Genomic DNA, 20,940 nt, shown 5'->3' on the forward strand with positions numbered 1-20,940 from the left:
TATCCATACATACATACGAAGAGGGACACCAGTTCCCACCTGGGATAATACATCCATCCTGGGACAGACTAAACAAATACATGCATGGGAATTCCTGGAGGCCTGGCATTCAAACCGGAACCCCATTAACAAACATATCGATTTAGATTAGACTTACAGTGTGGAAACAGGCCCTTCGGCCCAACAAGTCCACACCGACCCACCGAAGCGCAACCCACTCATACCCCTACATTGACCCCTTACCTAACACTATGGGCAATTTAGCTTGGCCAATTCACCTGACCCGCACATCTTTGGACTGTGGGAGGAAACCGGAGCACCCGGAGGAAACCCACGCAGACACGGGGAGAACGTGCAAACTCCACACAGTCAGTCGCCTGAGTCGAGTTGATTTGGACCCCATTTACCAACTTCTCAGAAACAGAACTGGAAATGATATCACCGACCACAACAGAACAAGGCACATAAATAGCAAGCGGGACAGAACACCCATGCTTCATCGAAGGCTCACTGATGATATTACCTAGCATGGTGATGAAATATCTGAGACCAAATCTACCAGCTCAGCGAGCAAATTTACAACCTGATCCACAACCTGAGCTACAAATCTTCTCCAAAATCACATATTAAGTAAGATTGGGAGTTGCAAAAAGCTTTACATTTTCAGTCCAACATGAAAAGAGCTACCTAGGGGAATGAGGTGGGCCAAGTAGGTCAAGTGTCAGTGGGGGAACATACAAGGTATATTGGTAATTGAATAATTAGGTCTTGGATGATAGTGGATAAATAACAATGAATAATGCAGAGTAGGAATAATTAACTGGTGAAGTGCTGACTTCAATTGAGCAAGAACAGAGGTGGGCTCAGTAAGCTGAAGTCAAAGGTTGACATGAAAAACTGTAGCTGAACAATAGGCTACCTTCAAAGAAGAGATGGTTTCTAGAAACCTAATTCAGGATAGAATTGATAGTCAGATGGGAATGTGGGTTAATTAGGGAGAGACAACATGGATTTCTTAAGGGAAGATGATATTTAACCAATTTGTTGGTGTTATTTGAAGAGGCAACATAGAATGTGATGAGGATAATAATGTGGTGTTCATGGACATGCAAAAGGAGTTTAATATAGTATCACACAACAGATTTCTGTTTGAGATCATGGAATAATAGAGTGAGGACCTGTCTCCTCATCCTGCCGACATAAAACTGCTATGAAGAAAAGCTTAGGATGATGCATTGGCAGACTGAGTTAAGGAGCTGCCTTCATGGAATAAAGGTAAAATTGCCAGAATTATAGGGAGCGATGACTGGGTGGTGAGTTAAAGCTGAGAGTCACCATGCTTCAAACAAGGGGTGAGATTGAGAGGGCAGGACCTTCATGCAACCTCAGCTGGTACACAAATTGAATGGGAGTACACTCAAATGAAATTTCTTAACTTAAAGGACAATGATGTGCCATTCAGGTTAATCTTAATCAACTAACATTTGTATGTATGCATTAACCAGTCCAATCAGCAATCTAAATGTTATATTGTGCAGACCGACATTGCTTTTCATTTGATAAAATTAAGCTATTTATAAATCTATGCTTGCTGTGTAGAATGTGCAATCAATGCATAAAACAATAGGTTCTTTGCCTACAGAGTAACATTCTTCCTATACATGTGTCAACTGCTGATGTAATATTGGATCATTGGCCATGTAGTCAAATACTTTGTGGTGGTGCAATGAAAGCGCAGTCTCCAGGAATAATCTTTTCTCTTTAATTCTAGTGTGATGGTACTGATTTGACACCCAGAATCCAGGATCTGAAATTCCAGTGTATTGTCTTCCTCAACATTCCCAGGTGAGTAAGGAAAATAAATTCCCAAATGCAGGATTGGTTACAGAGCCCCTTGGTGGCATGGCCTGAAGGGATGTACAGCTTCATTTGCAGAAATGGAATCCCCAGTGAGTGGGCTGATCTCAGCCAAGGTATTGGAGAGGTTGCCCGTTATATAGAAACATAGAAAAATACAGCGCAGTACAGGCCCTTCGGCCCTCGATGTTGCGCCGACCAAATCCTACCTAACCTACACTAGCCCAATAACTTCCATATGCCTATCCAATGCCTGCTTAAATGACCATAAAGAGGGAGAGTTCACCACTGCTACTGGCAGGGCATTCCATGAACTCACAACCCGCTGCGTAAAGAATCTACCCCTAACATCTGTCCTATACCTACCACCCCTTAATTTAAAGCTGTGTTCCCTAGTAACAGCTGACTCCATTAGCGGTAAAAGGTTCTCAGTGTCTACCCTATCTAAACCCCTAATCATCTTATACACCTCTATCAAATCTCCCCTAAACCTTCTTTTCTCCAATGAGAACAGGCCCAAGTGCCTCAGCCTTTCCTCATACGATCTTCCTACCATGCCAGGCAACATCCTGGTAAACCTCCTCTGCACTCGTTCCAATGCCTCCACATCCTTCCTATAGTATGGCGACCAAAACTGCACACAATACTCCAGATGAGGCCGCACCAGAGTCTTATACAACTGCAACATGACCTCAGGACTCCGGAACTCAATTCCTCTACCAATAAAGCCCAGTACACCATATGCCTTCCTCACAGCACTATTTACCTGGGTGGCAACTTTCAGAGATCTGTGTACATGGACACCAAGATCCCTCTGCTCATCCACACTACCAAGTAGCCTACCATTAGCCCAGTAATCCATCTTCTTGTTACTCCTACCAAAGTAAATGACTTCACACTTAGCTACATTGAATTCCATCTGCCACCTTTCTGCCCAGCTCTGCAACCTATCTATATCCCGCTGTAACCTGCCACATCCTTCTTCGCTGTCCACAACTCCACCGACCTTTGTGTCATCCGCAAACTTGCTCACCCAGCTTTCAAGCCCCTCCTCTAGATCATTTATAAAGATGACAAACAGCAACGGTCCCAAAACAGATCCCTGTGGTACACCGCTAGTAACTGCACTCCAAGATGAACCTAGTCCATCAACTACTACCCTCTGTCTCCTTCCAGCCAGCCAATTCCTAATCCAAACCTCTAATGCACCCTCAATGCCATACCTCCGTAGTTTTTGCATTAGCCTACCATGGGGTACCTTATCGAATGCCTTGCTAAAATCCATATACACCACATCTACTGCTTTACCCTCATCCACCTCCTTAGTCACCTTCTCAAAGAACTCAATAAGGTTTGTGAGGCACGACCGGCCCTTCACAAAACCATGCTGACTATCCTTGATCACATTATTCCTATCCAGATGTTCATAAATCTTATCCCTTACAATTCTCTCTAAGACTTTGCCCACAACAGAAGTGAGACTCACTGGCCTATAGTTACTCGGGCTGTCCCTACTCCCCTTCTTGAACAAGGGGACCACGTTTGCTATCCTCCAGTCTTCTGGTACTATTCCCGTTGACAATGATGACATAAAAATCAAGGCCAATGGCTCTGCTATCTCCTCCCTAGCTTCCCAGAGGATCCTAGGGTAAATGCCATCAGGCCCAGGAGACTTATCTATTTTCATCCTTTCCAGTACTCCCAAAACCTTCTCCCTACATACTTCAAGGCCATCCATTCTAATCACTTGTGACTCAATATTCACACCAGCAACAGAGTCCCGTTCCTGAGTGAATACTAACAATGCACCTCTTGGAAATCTGTTGGGCTATGAAAGATTGAGATTGATTGTGGTATCTCTGCCTGCCAATGTACACAGTCAAATCCTACACCTATTGGACACGTGGCAAGAGCAATTAAAGGCAGGATGGTAATGGACGAAACGAAGGAATCATGTCCTAAATTCATCCGGTAGCCCCAGAAACCCCAAACACATCCCCTTAAAGGTGAAAGAAGAGTTGTTTTCTGTGCTATATTATTCTGAGAAGATGACTGGCAGGCAACCATACCTGCCTAGACCACAACTAGACTACAATTTCTAGTCCTTTTTGGCAATGGATTGAAATTGGTGTTACATACAAAGTTCTGCTCCCTCCCCCAGTAGGACTTCAATGCCCTTTCAATCCATAGGAATTTTTGATTCCATGTTTTCTGTGCAAAATATCTAAATAACAACAATGTATTGACATCCTTGTAAACAACAACAACGTTTTTAAAAACATCATAAAAAAGGCACCAGGACGGGTGCATAAATGGGCTTCGACAGATATGGGTCAAATGCTGGCAAATAGCACTTGATTAATTTAAGATATCTGGTTGACATGGATGAGTTGGACCAAAGGGTCTATTTCTCTGCTGAACAACTCTGACTCAATAACAACAACTTCCATTTACAAGTGACTTCTGTACAATGAATTGGAATGAAATGAAGTAAGACTTATCTATTGCAGATATTGTGCAGGCACAATGCCTTGGGGTAACCCCGGAGATCATCGAGACTTTGAACCACAGCGGCATGATGATGGATGCATTGAGGTCATTGGCTTTACTATGGCATCTCTGGTGAGTTTTAATTTTGAGATTGCTGAAGCGAGTTTCCCACCCCTGTTTTGCAAGAGGTCAATTTTTAATTGAATTGCAGCAGACTGTTAGATTTAAACCAGCAACAATATTCACATATTCTATTCCAGACAGATTGTAAACAACTACACACAGACACAGACATAGACACACACACACATACACACAGATGCTGACAGATAAAGGTGCACACATGCACACGCATACAAACACACACACACATTCATGGACATCGTTGATCACGTATCACTTTAAAGCATGTTTCTGTAGAGCATTGGTCCCTACTTAAGGAAAATAATAATACTTGTTTTGTTTGTTTCAGGCTGCACTGCAAGTTGGGGGACATGGTGAGCGGCTCCATCAGTGCCGAGAGGTAATTCTCACCACTTACAAGACAATCCCCATGCAGGTGGATGGGGAGCCATGCCGCTTAAGCCCATCTGTCATCCGGATCTCACTAAGGAACCAGGCCAACATGGTGCAAAAATGCAAGCGGAGAACCTCCATGCCACTACTGAATGAGTGAGTGCCTCCTACTTCAGTTCTTGGGGTGGATTATTTCTATCACTGGGGGTTGGTTAGCTCAGTTGGCTGAATGGCTGGTTTGTAATGAGGAATAATGCTACTGGCCTGAGGTCAATTCCCACACTAGCTGATGTTATCGTGAAGGACTCTCCTTCTCACCCTCTCCCATTGGCTGAGCTTTAGTGACCCTTATGTTAAACCACCCCAGTTGTTTCTCTAATATGACATCAGTCCTATGGTTCTTTTATCTTGTTTCTGTCATAACTTTTAATTTTTATTGTTTATTCCTTGGAAAATGTTGTGACGTTTCAGTTGGCTAAGAGGGGGTGGTATTGGCATAGTAGTAATGTCACTGGGCCCATGTCTGGGAACTTCGGTTCAAAATCTAGTACCTGAACAGGTGGAGTTTAAATTCAATAAATAAACTTGCAACTGAGAGCTGGCCTTAATAATGGTGACCATGACAACTATCATCAATTGTTGTAAAAATCCATTTGATTCATTAATATTTTTTAGGGAAAGAAATCTGCTGTCCTTTCCTGGTCTCGTCCACAGGTCACTCCAGACTACAGAAGTATGGTTGACTCCTAAAATGCTCTCTGAAATGACTGAGCAAACTATTCAGTTTAAGGATCAGGAAGGGCTTTTGCCCGAAACGTCGATTTCGCTGTCGTTGGATGCTGCCTGAACTGCTGTGCTCTTCCAGCACCACTGATCCACAATCTGGTTTCCAGCATCTGCAGTCATTGTTTTTACCTATTCAGTTTAAGGGCCAATAGGGGTGATTTTGATTAGATTTGATTAATTTATTATGTCACATGTACTGCGATGCAGTGAAAGATATCATTTTGCATGTTATACAGGCAAATTGTACTTGACATAAATATATCATGGTAATAGAACAGAATGCAGAATATAATGTTGACTTTGCTGGCAACATCCCAAGAAAGAATTTTTTAAAAAACAATGTGATGAATTGGAATTTTATGACTTACCTCCAATTTCAGAAGAACCAAATTCACTAAAATGGTGTGGAATGCATAAACTGGCAAACCTTATTGGCTGCTAATGAGCCTGATGAGGAAATCAATTGGAATTTTAAAAAAAATCAAGCTAAGAAAATGGGAGACAAAATGGTCAACAGAAGAGAGTATGAAAAGATAAGGCCAAAGTCACTAAACAATTATCTCAAAGAAAAGGAGGTTGTAAACAAAAATATCTCTATTGATTAATAGCATCTATTGCTCACCAGAACAAGGTGCAAAGAACGCTGAATGGAATGGGTAAAAGGCTAATGGAGAAATAGATTGCTGAACTGGTATTGTGAGAGGAAGCGAACAAACTTTTTCGTTATGTGAAGAGTATCGAGTTGCCAATGCCTACTCATGGACATGCAACAAAGGACGCATTGTGAATGGAAGAATTAATACTTTGTTGTCTTCACTCTCAAGAATTAGGTTAGATTAGGTATTAATATGAAACTCTCTTAAATTAGATGACTGAATTAATTTAGAAAGAATTAAAAATTTGCAAAAAAGACTGAGCAGAAGGGCTGAATGATGCCCACCGAAAGTCTGGGAGGTGGGACACCTACTGTGCAAGCCTCTCACCCATGTTTGACCACACTTTGGGATGGTTTCTATAAATGGGATGGAACCTAATGAAAAAACAAGGCAGACAAGCCTTCTCTGCTATTCATTATGATAGTCGCTCATCATCCAACACAGTATTTCCACTTTTTCCCCGTATCCTTTGATCCCTTTAGCTCTAAAAATTGTATCTAACTCCTCCTTCTCTGTTTAACATCACAAATGGTGCTTGAGACAATTATTTGATTTATTATTGTCACATGTACTGAGATACATTGAAAAGTGTTGTTTTGTGTGTTCAATAGGCAGATACAAAGGGTTGCAGAACAGAGTTTTGAATACAGTGTTATAGCTGCAGAGAAGGTGCAGAGAGAGAGATTAGATTTAACATTTGAGATGTCTGTTCAAAAGGAGGGAAAGAAGGGCTTGCGTTAAGGGCTTAGATGGGGTGGAATTTTTCAGGGAAGTTTTTCTCAAGCAATATATAGAGGGCCTACTCGGGAAGGGGCAAAACTCGACCTACTCTTGGGAAATAGGACAGGACAGGTAACTGAGGTGACAGTGGGGGAGCACTTTGGGACCAGTGGCCATAGTTGTATTAATTTTGAAATAATTATGGAGAGGGACTAAACTGGTCCACAGTTTCAAGTTCTAAATTGGTGTAAGACAAATTTTGATGGAATTAGACAGGCAACTGTTAATTGGAGTAGTTTTTTTGCAGGCAAAGAGACATTCAGCAAGTGGGAGGCCTTTAAGAATCAGATACCTGGAGTTCAAGGCCTATATGTCCCTGTGGGGGTGAAAGATAAGGTTGACAGGAATAGAGAACCCGGGATGACAAGAGATATTGAGGCTTTGACCAGAAAAAAGAAAGAGTTATGGCTCAGGTACAGGCAGCTGGGATCAAGGGAATCCCTGGAGGTATATAGGGGATACAGGAATTTATTAAAGAAAGAAATCAGGAGGGCAAAAAGGGGGCAAGAGATAGCCTTGGCCAAGAAGTTTAGGGTGAATCCAAAGAGGTTCTTTAAGTATATTAAAGGAAAAAGAATAATGAGAGAGAGAAAAGGACTCCTCAAGGGCCAAAACGGACATTTAAGTGTAGAATTGCAGGAGATGGACGATGTTCTCCATAAATATTTCTCCTCAGTGTTTACTGTGGACAAAGACATGAAGACTTGGGGAAGTTAGTGGTGATATCGTGGGACAGCCCATATCACTGTAGGGGAGGTGTTGGATGTATTAGAATGTATGAAGGTGGGTAAATCTCCTGGTCCTGACCAGATATATCCAAGATTGCTGCAAGAAGCTAGAGAAGAAATTGCAGTGGTCCTGACTGATATTTTTGCATTGTTATTCGCAATGGGCGAGGTCCCGTAAGACTGGAGGGTAGCGAATGTTGTGCTCTTATTCAAGGGCTGCAAAGAAAAGCCTGAGAATTATAGACCAGTAAGCCAAATCTCTGTGGTAGGTATGTTACTTGATTAGGTTCTGAGAGATAAGATATACATGCATCTGGAAAGACAAAGTTTAATTAAGAGTAGTCGGCATGGCTTTGTGCTGACTTTGTTAGAGTTATTTTAATGAAGTGACCAGGAAGGTTGACGAGGGCAGGATGATAGTCTACATGGATTTTATTAAGGCCTATGATAAGGTTCCACATGATTGGCTACTCTGGAAGGTTAGATCGCATGGAATCCGGGGGAACTGGCAAGTTGGATACGCAATTGGCTTGATGGTAGGAAGCAGAGAATAGTGGAAGGATGCTTGTCAAACTAGAGGCCTTTGACTAGTGGAGTGCCTCAGGGGTCGGTGCTCGGACCACTGCTGTTTGTTATCCATATCAATGACATGGATGGGAATGTACAAGGCATGATTAGTAAGTTTGCTGATGGCACTAAAATAGGTGGTATTGTGGACAGTGAGGGAGATTATCAGAAATTGCAGCAGACCTTGATCAGTTGGTGAAGTGGCCAAGAAAGGCTAAGTGGGGTTTCATATAGATAAGTGTGAGGTCTTGCATTTTGGCAAGTCAAATCAAGGCAGGAGTTTCATGGTAGTGCCTTAAGGAGTGTAGTGAGACAGAGGGACCTTGGACTCTCTGTAAGTGCAGTCTCAGGTAGACAGAGTAGTGAAGCAGGTTTTTGGCACACTGGCCATCACCGTCAGGACATTGAGTATAGAAGTTGGAAGTTATGTTGCAATTATGCAGGACATTGATGAGGCTGCACTTGGGAGTATTTTATTCAGTTTTGGCTATCTTGCTATAAGAGGGATGTTATTAAACTGGAAAGAGTGCAGAAAATGTGCGGCACGGTGGCACAGTGGTTAGCACTGCTGCCTCACAGCGCCAGAGACCCGGGTTCAATTCCCGCCTCAGGTGACTGTCTGTGTGGAGTTTGCACATTCTCCCCATGTCTACGTGGGTTTCCTCACGGGTGCTCACCCTCCAGGTGCTCCGGTTTCCTCCCACAATCCAAAAATGTTCAGGTTAGGTGAATTGGCCATGCTAAATTGCCTGTTGTATTAGGTGAAGAGGTAAATGTAGGGGAATGGGTCTGGGTGGGTTGCGCTTCGGCAGTTCGGTGTGGACTTGTTGGGCCGAAGGGCCTACTTCCACACTGTAAGTAATCTAAAAAAAATTTACGAAGATGTTGCCAGAACTCAAGGTCTGAGTTATCAGCAGAGGTTGGACATGTTAGGACTTTTTTCTTTAGAGTGTAGGAGACTGAAGGGAGATCTCATAGAAGTGTATAAATTATGAGAGGCATGGATGGGGTGAATGCACTCAAATCTTTTTTCCAGGATTGGGGAACCGAGGACTAGAGGGCGTCAGTTTAAGGTTCGAGGAGAAAGAAAAAGGGAACCTGAGGGACAACTTTTTTACACAGGGCTGCTCACGTGGAATGAGCTACCAGCGGAACAGGTTAAGGTGGGTGCATTAACGACATTTAAAAGACGTTTTGGACAAATACATGGATAGGATAGGTTTAGAAGGATATGAGCCAAGTGCAGAGAAATGAGGTTAGCGTGGTTGGATATTTTGATAGGCATGGACCAGTTTGGGCCGAAGTAGGACTCTATGACTGTTCTGTGGGACTGTATGGCTCTAAGGTTTTGGGCATTAGGATAAGATCTGACAGAGACAGAACCTGTACATTTGGACTGGATACACGGGGACCAATGTCTTCACAATGAGGTTTGTAAGTTTTACAAGGACATTTTAACCTAACCCACTTGGTGAATGATTGATAAGTTTGAATATAATGGTGGTTTTCCATCCTGTCTGGTTTTACTCAGTTGAAGAAGTGAAAAGAGAACAAAACTGAAGTTCTACACAATTTTTCTGATGAGGTAGTCAAAAGTTTAAACACATGTATTTCCTCCTCAGTCTGATACGGGGAGTCACTCAGCTACAAAGTTCTGACTTAGGAGTGCTCGTAATCACAAATCCAAGGGTATAATTTTAAATATCTGATATATGAACGTTTCCTTTACTCATGAACAGCTGCTTTGTGTTGTTCTGCATTGTGATCTGACTTGTGTACAAATCGATTTGCGGATGGACACTGGAACCTGGAGACTACCTGCACCTCTTCTTTCTTAATTTATTTGCGGGATGTGAAAAACACTTTTTTGGGCCATCCCTGATTGTCCTGGCGAGGCTGGCAGCAAGCTGCCTTCTAGAGCCACTGCATTTCTTTAGGGGAAGAAGGATGAGAGTGGGGAGGGATGGAAGGGTCACCATAATGCTGCTAGGAAGGGTGTTCCAGGAAATTTACATAACATCAGTGAAGAAATAATGATAGTTTAGATTACTTACAGTGTGGAAACAGGCCCTTCGGCCCAACAAGTCTACACCGACCCGCCGAAGCGCAACCCACCCATACCCCTTACCTAACACTACGGGCAATTTAGCATGGCCAATTCACCTGACCCGCACATCTTTGGACTGTGGGAGGAAACCGGAGCACCCGGAGGGTGCCCACGCAGACACGGGGAGAACGTGCAAACTCCACACAGTCAGTCGCCTGAGGCGGGAATCGAACCCAGGTCCCTGGCACTGTGAGGCAGCAGTGCTAACCACTGTGCCACCGTGCCGCCCTAGTGTTCCTAGTCAGGATAGTGAAAGGACTTGGAGGGGATCTTGCTGATATTTGTCACCTTGTTTATACTCTAGAGCTCCCACCTCTGATGTCTTTCCTCGCAATGGGATCCAGGAATGTTGATGGTGTTGTGTTGGACATTATTTATAAGATATGATTCGGAGATTTTGGGAAAGCAAATCTTAGCAGGACTTATACACTTAATGGTAAGATCTGAGGGAGTGTTGATGAACAAAGAGACCTTGGAGTGCAGGTTCACAGCTCCTTGAAAGTGGAATCACAGGTAGATAGGATAGAGAAGAAGGCGTTTGGTATGCTTTCCTTTAGGGGTCAGAGTATTGAGTACAGGAGTTGGGAGGTCACGTTGCCGCTGTACAGGACATTGGTTAGGCCACTGTTGGAATATTCCGTGCAGTTCTGGTCTCCTTCCTCTCGGAATGTTGTAAAACTTGAAAGGGTTTGGAAAGGATTAACAAGGATGTTGCCAGGGTTGGAGGATTTGAGCGATAGGGAGAGGGTGAACAGGCAAGGGCTGTTTTCCCTGGAGTGTCGTAGGCTGAGGGGTGTCCTGATAGAGGTTTACAAAATTATGAGGGGCATGAATAGGGTATATAGGCAAAGTCTTTTTCCTGGGGTGGGGGAGTCCAGAACTAGAGGGCATAGGTTTAGGGTGAGAGGGGAAAGATAAAAAAGATTCCTAAGGAGCAAATTTTTCACACAGAGGGTAGTCCGTGTATGGAATGAGCTGCCAGAGGAAGTGGTGAAGGCTGGTACAATTGCGACATTTAAGAGGCATCTGGATGGGTATTTGAATAGGAAGGGTTAGCAGGGATATGGGCCGGCTGCTGGCAGGTGGGACTAGATTGGGTTGGGATAACTGGTTGGCATGGATGGGTTGGACCGAAGGGTCTGTTTCCATGCTGTACATCTCTATGACTTTATGACTATGTCATACCCAATTTTGGCATTTGATCCTCGGTATTCATAATAGGGACTTTGAAGGGTTGACTATGTCGTCCTTCCCAAGATCCACAAGCCTGACCACCTTGGCCGACCCATTGTCTCAGCATGCTCCTGCCCCACTGAACTCATCTCTACCTACCTCGACACTGTCCTATCCCCCCTAGTCCAGGAACTCCCCACATATGTTCGAGACACCACCCACACCCTCCACCTCCTCCAAGACTTCCGTTTCCCCGGCCCCAACGCCTCATCTTCACCATGGATATCCAATACCTCTACACCTCCATCCACCATGACCAGGGCCTCCAAGCCCTCCGTTTTTTCCTCTCCAGACATCCCCAACAGTACCCTTCCACCGACACTCTCATTCATTTGGCCGACTGGCCCTCATCCTTAACAATTTCTCCTTTGAATCCTCCCACTTCCTCCAGACCAAAGGGCACACGTATGGGCCCCAGCTATGCCTGCCTCTTTGTTGGCTATGTCAAGCAGTTGATCTTCCGTAATTACACCGGCACCACTCCCCACCTCTTCCTCCGCTATATTGATGACTGCATTGGCGCCACCTCGTGCTCCCACGAGGAGGTTGAGCAATTCATCAACTTCACCAACACATTCCACCCTGACCTTAAATTTACCTGGACCATCTCTGACACCTCCCTCCTCTTCCTGGACTTCTCCATCTCCATTAATGGAGACTTGACCGACTTGACACTGACATTTTTTACAAACCCACCAACTCCCACAGCTACCTGGATTACACCTCTTCCCACCCTACCTCTTGCAAAAATGCCATCCCGTATTTCCAATTCCTCCGCCTCCGCCATATCTGCTCCCAGGGGGACCAGTTCCACCACAGAACACACAGATGGCCTCCTTCTTTAGAGACCGCAATTTCCCTTCCCACGTGGTTAAAGATGCCCTCCAACGCATCTCGTCCACATCCCGCACCTCCGCCCTCAGACCCCACCCCTCCAACCCTAACAAGGACAGAACGCCCCTGGTGCTCACCTTCCACCCTGCAAACTTTCGCATAAACCAAATCATCCGCCAACATTTCTGCCACCTCCAAAAAGACCCCACCACCAGGGATATATTTCCCTCCCCACCCCTTTCTGCCTTCCGCAAAGACCGTTCCCTCCGTGACTACCTGGTCAGGTCCACGCCCCCTTACAACCCACCCTCCCATCCTGGCATTTTCCCCTGCCTCCGCAGGAACTGTAAAACCTGTGCCCACACCTCCTCCCTCACCTCTATCCAAGGCCCTAAAGGAGCCTTCCACATCCATCAAAGTTTTACCTGCACATCCACTAATATAATTTATTGTATCCGTTGCTCCCGATGCGGTCTCCTCTACATTGGGGAGACTGGGCGCCTTCTAGCAGAGTGCTTTAGAAAACATCTCCGGGACACCCGCACCAATCAACCACACCGCCCCGTGGTCCAACATTTCAACTCCCCCTCCCACTCTGCCGAGGACATGGAGGTCCTGGGCCTCCTTCACCGCCGCTCCCTCACCACCAAACGCCTGGAGGAAGAACACCTTATCTTCCTTCTCGGAACACTTCAACCCCAGGGCATCAATGTGGACTTCAACAGTTTTGTCATTTCCCCTTTCCCCCACCTCACCCTAGTTCCAAACTTCCAGCTCAGCACTGTACCCATGACTTGTCCGGACTTGTCCTACCTGCCTATCTCCTTTTCCACCTATCCACTCCACCCTCTCCTCCCTGACCTATCACCTTCATCCCCTCCCCGACTCACCCATTGTACTCTATGCTACTTTCTCCCCACCCCCACCCTCCTCTAGCTTATCTCTCCACGCTTCAGGCTCACTGCCTTTATTCCTGATGAAGGGCTTTTGCCCGAAACGTCAATTTCGCTGCACTTTGGATGCTGCCTGAACTGCTGTGCTCTTCCAGAACCACTAATCCAGAATCTGGTTTCCAGCATCTGCAGTCATTGTTTTTACCTATGTCGTTATCACTTCCAGTGCCTAGGTCAAAGTGGATGATCTTTTTTGCTGTATTTCTTCTGAAGTTTTCTGTGGTAGTTTGGTAGAACTGACTAGTTTGCTTTGCCATTTCAGATGACAGTTGAGTCAACCACATTGTGTTGGGTGTGACCATGTAGACCAGACCAGCAGTCCCCTTTCCTAAAGAGCATCAGTGGACCTGATGAGATTCTATGACAACGTATCACTGTCACTATCGGTAAAAGTAGCCTTCAATTGCGGATTTATCAATTAATTGAATTTAAGTGCCACCACCTTCTTGATGGGATCTGAACCTGTGCCTTTAGAATACTAGTGACATTGCCACAATATCACTGCCTCCTCCATCTGCTACACTGAGTACTGATGCATGCAAATGATTGACCTTGCTCTGCTTTCTTCACTGTCTAAAAGTAGTCTGTTCCTTTCCCTCGGTCCTCCTTGATCCATGGCTGGCGTGGTGTGCTATTCCTGACAGTATCCACAAGGTGCAGCATGCTGATCACAGACGGGTCTCTGCTCCTCCTGATAGCTTCACTCTGTGAGTAACAATTCTCTCTGTGCACTCACACCTGTACAGTTTTGGCCATGCTCCCTGCTATCTCTTTTTCTGTCAATGCATTGCAAAGTAAATTCACTGAAACCACAATATATCAAAGACCACAGTGAGTAAGGGATTGAAGGAAAACAGAGAGCTGTAACTCTGATGTCTTATATACCGTATGTACTCGATCAATATACTCGAGTCATGGTTGACCTCATATAAAAGTCTACCTCCTATTTTTGGCCAAAAATCTGGAATGTTCCATATGTCTCGTATAAACATCAACCCTAGTTCTTCACAGATAATAGATCAATATTTATGAGTCAGTGTGCCAGTCTTCTGTTCTGCTCCAGGTCTTCCAGTCTGCCAGCTGTCGTGGTATGAATTTTGATGGGCATGAATTTCAGCCACTCAAAAGTTGTATTTATGTAATAGTCAACCCCATGAATTTAACCTTAAGAAATAGTCAAAACATTATTACTGTAACTCAAATATATGTGGTAATATAGTTTGGATTTTACTGTTATTGTGTGTGTTTTGTGTATTAAACCCGTGATTATGTCAGTAGTCTCAATGTCCACATAAGACTCAATTTAAGACACTATTTTATGCCCGGTATCATACTTTACCTCCTATTCCATTTTATTTTACTTCACCCATGACTGATGAAGGGCTTTTGCTCGAAATGTCGACTGTCATGCTCCTCGGATGCTGCCTAACGTGCTGTGCTTTTCTAGCACCACACTCTCAACTTCAATCTCCAGTATCTGCAGTCCTTACTTTCGCCTGGTATGAATCCTTGTTAACAATGTTCTTTCCTGAAGAAGGGCTCATGCCCAAAACTTCGATTCTCCTGCTCCTTGGATGCTGCCTGACCTGCTGCGCTTTTCCAGCAACACATTTTCAGCTCAGTAACAGTGTTCAAAACCCAGTTATATAGAATCATAGAGTCACACAGCATGGAAACAGACCCTTTAGTCCAACCAGTCCATGCCACCCAATCCTAAACTAAACTAGTCCCACCTACCTGCACTTGGCCCATATCCCTCCAAACATTTCTTATTCATGTACTTATCTAAACGTCTTTTAAATGTTGTAACTGTACCCACATCCACCACTTCCTCTGGAAGTTCATTCCACATCTGAATCTGTATTTTTTAAATCTTTTGCAATCACCTTAAAAATATACCCCCCGTCTTGAAATCCCCCACCCTAGGGAAAGGACACCCTCCATTCACCTTATCTACATTCCTCACAGCTTTATAAACCTCTATAACGTCACTCCTCAAACTCCTATGTTCCAGTGGTAAAAGACCTAGCCTGTCCAGCCTCTCACGAGAACTCAAACTCTCCATTCCCAGCAACATCCTGGTAAGTCTGTTCTGAACTCTCGCCATGACGTGGAGGTGCCAGTGTTGAACTGGGGTGGACCAGGCCAGAAGTTACGTGACACCAGGTTATAGTCCAACAAGTTTATTTGAAATCATAAGCTTTTGGAATGCTGATTCTTCATCAGGTGAAGTATCTGAAGTCATCCGATGAAGGAGCAGCACTCTGAAAGCTTGTGATTTCAGATGAGTCTGTTGGACTATAACCTGGTGATGTGTGACTTCTGAACCTCTCTCCAGCTTAGCAGGTCTGATAGCATCTGCGGAGAAAGAAAAAGGTAATATTTTGACTCTGGTGACTCTTCTTCAGACCATATAAGACAATGTTAGATTCCTTTCTCCTGTTCCATTCTTCATTGCAGCAATCATATTTGTTTTGGGGATTTGGCAAGTGGTTTTACAGTTAGACGCATATCCTGCTACTATATCTCCCATTTATTTGAGCTGAGACTGAGCTCAGTCTTCCCGGGAAAACAAATTCCAGAGTGGGTCTTGGAAATCCCTGGGTTTTTTGCCAGTCAGCTTAAATATACATTCCCTGGTAGTGACCTTTCTGCTATATCATGACCATTCATGATTTTGAGCACCTCTTTCAAATTTTCTCCCCTCTTCTCTGCCCAGAGGAGATTGACACCAGCTCTAACTCTCCATATCAGTCAAGATTCCTGCAACCAATCTGATACATCTCTTTCATATCACCCCCAAACTTTTGGCGTCTTTCTTAAAAATGTAGTACCCCAAACTCATATTCTTTCACAAGGTGCAGGTGTTGCTGACAAGGCCTGCATTTGTTGCCCATCCCTAGTTGCCCTTGAATTCTACAGCTTGTCTGGCCATTTAAAAGGGCAGTTAAGAGTCAACCAGAACGTTCTAGGTCTGCAGCGATATGGAGACCAGACCAGGTAAAAATGGCAGATCTCCTTCCCTCAAAGGTGGTGGCAAAGCAACTGTGAGTGGGGTGTGGGGCAGGAGCTGTTTGGAGTGTTGGTCGGGATGGTAAATGCATGTTAAATTGATATACATGTGAGGTACATTTAACTAGGTTATGTTAGGCATTTCCTACAAAAGATATTGTGTGTGTAACTCAAGTTAATGCATCTATCTAAAGCAGTGTCATTACAGCAGCATGTGAATAATTCCAATCAAGAATCCTGTGGATCCATGACACTCAGATGGTCCACTCAGATCTCTATTCCCTCCTGCTCCTAATCACAAGCTCTGGTCACAGCTTTCATTTTTACTGGTTTCTTATCTACGGTGTTTTCCAGCCCTCACACTGTCCCTGGTCGGCTGAGGATCCGGGTGAACAGGATCAGCCTCCAAGACTACGAAAATCCACAATACAATAAGGAGCGACTACAAGAGATCTGTAAGTAAAGGTGGATTTTCTGGGAGTAATCTTCACTCACCATGCTGGCACTCGCAGGATAAGATGATCACAACCTTTCCATTTGTTTTTATCATTCAGCAGAGAGTAAAAACCTAGTGTGACATGAAACCAACCTTATACCTGATGAATAAAGCTCAGTCTGGGTATCTGTTACATTGGCACGAATGACAGAATTCAAGAAACCTGTACAAAAGAGGAAGCTCAAGCACTGAACATGTTCAAGTCAGAGTTAGATTTCTAGATCTCAGTGTCACCTGGAGACAGACATGCTGGAAAAACTCAACACGTCTGGCAGCATCTGTGGAGAAAGAAACAGTTAACGTTTCGTGTCTGGTTATAACTCTTCTTCAGAATTGAAAGGTGTTGGAAAATGTCATTTTTAGAGGCAGAGGAGGAGCAAGAAGGCAGTTGATGGAGAGATCCAATGCAAAAAACAAAGGGGTTATTACTGATCGTGAAAAGGGAAAAGAGATGTAAAATGGGTGTGAAAGGGCGAGACTTGCTCCACTCAAACTAAATAAGACGTAAACAAGTCAAAACTTAACGATGTGGGAGGGGAGAGGTGGGAACAAAGTAAGACAATTGGAAAACGGATATGTGGCCAGGCTCTGAAGTTGTAGAATCCAACAGTGTGATGTAGAGGTTATATAAAGTGTTTGCATGAAAAAGAGATGTTGCACTTCAAGCTTGTATTTTGCTTCATTGGAACTTTGCAGCAGCCCAGGACAGAAATTTAACTTGCGAACAAGGTAGTTTATTGATTGGCAAGTGTCTGAGGGATTTAGGTCATTCCTGTAGACAGATTGGGGGTCTTCCACAAAGTGATTATCTAATCTGCATTTGGTCTCACCAATCTAATGGAGACAGTATTTTAAACAGTGAATTCAGCAGAGTTGATTGAAAGAAGTACAAGTATAGTACTGCTTCTCTTGGAAAGTGTCTCTGAGGACTTGGGTTATGATGAGAGAGGTGGTGAATAGCCAAGTATTACATCTGTGATTGCATGGGAAGGTGCTATGAGAAGTGAAGAAGTGTTAAGAGTGATGGAAGAATTGACTGGCTTCCTGCTGGAGGTGGCAGAAATTGCAGAGGATGATCCTTTGAATGTGGAGACTAGTGAGGTGAAAAGTAGGGATAAATTGAACCATGTTGCTGCTGAGGGAAGGAGGGGAAGTAATTAGGGCTGAAGCGCAGGAGCTAGAGCTGAAACGCATGAGTGCACTGCCAATCACAGTGGGGAGGGGTTTCTTTAGTTGAGGACAAAAGAGATCATGTCAAAGGTGCTCAGTGGAAAGTGGCATAATCAAAACAATTGTGACAGAGAAGGAGAAACTGTGAGAATGGAACTGATTCCTTGCAGAAAACATTGTGAGGTGTAGTCAAAGTAGCTGTGATAATTAGTGTGCTTATAATGGATATTGGTAGATATAGGAGCTTGGCACACTGAGACTGATGAAGGGAGGGGAAGAGTCAGAGATGGACCATAAACATAGAACATTACAACGCAGTACAGGCCCTTCAGCCCTCAATGTTGCATTGACCTGTGGAACGAATCTGAAGTCCATCTATCCTACACTATTTCATTTTCACCCATATGTTTATCCAATGACCATTTAAATGCCCTTAAAGTTGGCAAATCTACTACTGTTGCAGGCAGTGTGTTCCATGCCCCTACTTAAAGAAACTAACATCTGTCCTATGACTATCTCCCCTCAATTTAAATCTATGTGCCCTCATGCTAGCCATCACCATCCAAGGGAAAAAGGCTCTCACTGTCCACCCTATCTAACCCTCTGATTATCTTATATGTCTCAATTAAATCACCTCTCAACCTCCTTCTCTCTAACAAAAACAGCCTCAAGTCCCTCAGCCTTTCCTCATAAGACCTTCTCTCATATCAGGCAACATCCTAGTAAATCTCCTCTGAACCCTTTCCAAAAATTCCACATCCTTCCTATAATGTGGTGACCAGAACTGCATGCAATGCTCTAAGTGCAGCCGCACCAGAGTTTTGTACAACTCGAACATGACCTTGTGGCTCCGAAACTCAATTTCTCTACCAATTAAAACTAACACACTGTATGCCACCTTAACCTGGATGGCAACTTTCAGGGATCTATGCGCATGGACACCGAGATCTCTCTGCTCATCTACACTACCAAGAATCTTACCATTAGCTCTTTATTCCTATTGCTCCTTCCAAAGTGAATCACCTCACTTCTCTGGATGAACATGAGAGAAGGATGGAAATTGGAAATAAAAATGATGAATTTTTCCAATTTTGGATGAGAGCAGAAAGCAGCACCAGCAAAGAGTTGAGCGGGAGCCCAAGTAGGGCAAGAACATTGAATGTTCTGCTGATCCCACAAAGAGCAAGGAATAGTGAGGACCCATGCAGATGTCCATAGCCACATCTTTGACCTGAAGAAAATGAAGTTAAAGGAGAAGCTGTTGAAAGTGACAAGGACTTCAGCAAGGTGAAGAAGGATGATGGTCGATGGCAACTGTGCAGACCTCCTTTCAAAGAAGAAGCAGAGAGCCTTCAGACCATGCTGTTGGGGAATGAATCTTTAAAGTGATTACATATCCATTGTGAAGAGGATGTGGGTAGGGCCAGAAAACTGAAAATTGTAGAATCAAGCCTAAAGCTTCAAAAGAGTCACAAATGTAAGCGGGGAGAAACTGAACAAGGGAGGTGGTAAAGTCAAGATGGGAAGAAATATGTTCAGTGGGGCAGGAACAGGGTGAAACGATGGGTCTGTCAGGGCAGTCCTGTTGTAGATTTTGGAATGAGGTAGAAGCAGACTATGTGTGGTTAGGTGACCATGAGAAGGGAGATCTCCAATGAAGATGATGTCAGTAACAGTCCTTAAAACTACAAAACTACTGATGTTGGTGGTGTCATGCTCCAGGGAGATCAGAGGAAGTGTGAGAGAGTGGCAATCAGCCTGTGCAATGTAGAAATGAATTCAACTGAGCCAACCCGACTTCTCAAGTGATGGTTTCTGCTGTTTCATTATTTTGTGTCAATAGTGCCCTTTTCCAATTAATCTGCCGTGTTAATCATTTGAAAACAGCATTTAACAGTGACAATTGGCTGCTAACTGTTGTTGGCAAATGTAATGCCTATATGACTGGAGCCTGATGTGCAGTGCTTGATCGACGATGCCCTCCACCGCATCTCCTCCACTTCCCGCTCCTCCTCCCTTGAGCCCCGCCCCTCCAACCGCCACCAAGACAGAACCCCACTGGTTCTCACCTACCACCCCACCAACCTCCGTATACAGCGTATCATCCGCCGTCATTTCCGCCAACTCCAAACGGACCCCACCACCAGGGATATATTTCCCTCCCCTCCCCTATCAGCGTTACGCAAAGACCACTCCCTTCGTGACTCCCTCGTCAGGTCCACAGCCCCCACCAACCCAACCTCCACTCCCGGCACCTTCCCCTGCAACCGCAGGAAATGCAAAACTTGCACCCACACCCTCCTCCCTTACTTCTCTCCAAGGCCCTAAGGGATCCTTCCATATCCGCCACAAATTTACCTGCACCTCCACACACATCATCTATTGCACCCGATGTGGCCTCCTCTATATTGGGGAGACAGGCCGCCTTCTTGCAGAACGCTTCAGGGAACACCTCTGGGACGCCCGAACCAACCAACCCAACCACCCCGTGGCTCAACACTTTAACTCTCCCTCCCACTCCACCGAGGACATGCAGGTCCTTGGACTCCTCCATCGCCAGAACATAACAACACGACGGTTGGAGGAAGAGCGCCTCATCTTCTGCCTGGGAACCCTCCAGCCACAAGGGATGAACTCAGATTTCTCCAGTTTCCTCATTTCCCCTCCCCCCACCTTGTCTCAGTCGATTCCCTTGAACTCAGCACCGCCCTCCTAACCTGCAATCCTCTTCCTGACCTCTCCGCCCCCACCCCAC

At 44.6% G+C, this 20,940-nt stretch overlaps 1 protein-coding gene across 1 annotated transcript in view; it reads left to right on the top strand.

Annotated features, from left to right (window-relative positions):
* The window catches only part of dgki (diacylglycerol kinase, iota), a 197,505-nt gene that overhangs the window by 122,933 nt on the left and 53,632 nt on the right, over positions 1 to 20,940 (top strand). Inside the window, exons 17-21 of the mRNA XM_060839555.1 lie at positions 1,772 to 1,845; positions 4,368 to 4,479; positions 4,820 to 5,019; positions 14,152 to 14,214; positions 16,874 to 16,974. Of these exons, the coding sequence (XP_060695538.1) occupies positions 1,772 to 1,845; positions 4,368 to 4,479; positions 4,820 to 5,019; positions 14,152 to 14,214; positions 16,874 to 16,974 (550 nt within the window). The remainder of the gene's footprint in view (positions 1 to 1,771; positions 1,846 to 4,367; positions 4,480 to 4,819; positions 5,020 to 14,151; positions 14,215 to 16,873; positions 16,975 to 20,940) is intronic.

The sequence above is a fragment of the Hemiscyllium ocellatum genome, chromosome 19 (genome assembly GCF_020745735.1).
Source record: "Hemiscyllium ocellatum isolate sHemOce1 chromosome 19, sHemOce1.pat.X.cur, whole genome shotgun sequence".
NCBI lineage: Eukaryota > Metazoa > Chordata > Chondrichthyes > Orectolobiformes > Hemiscylliidae > Hemiscyllium > Hemiscyllium ocellatum.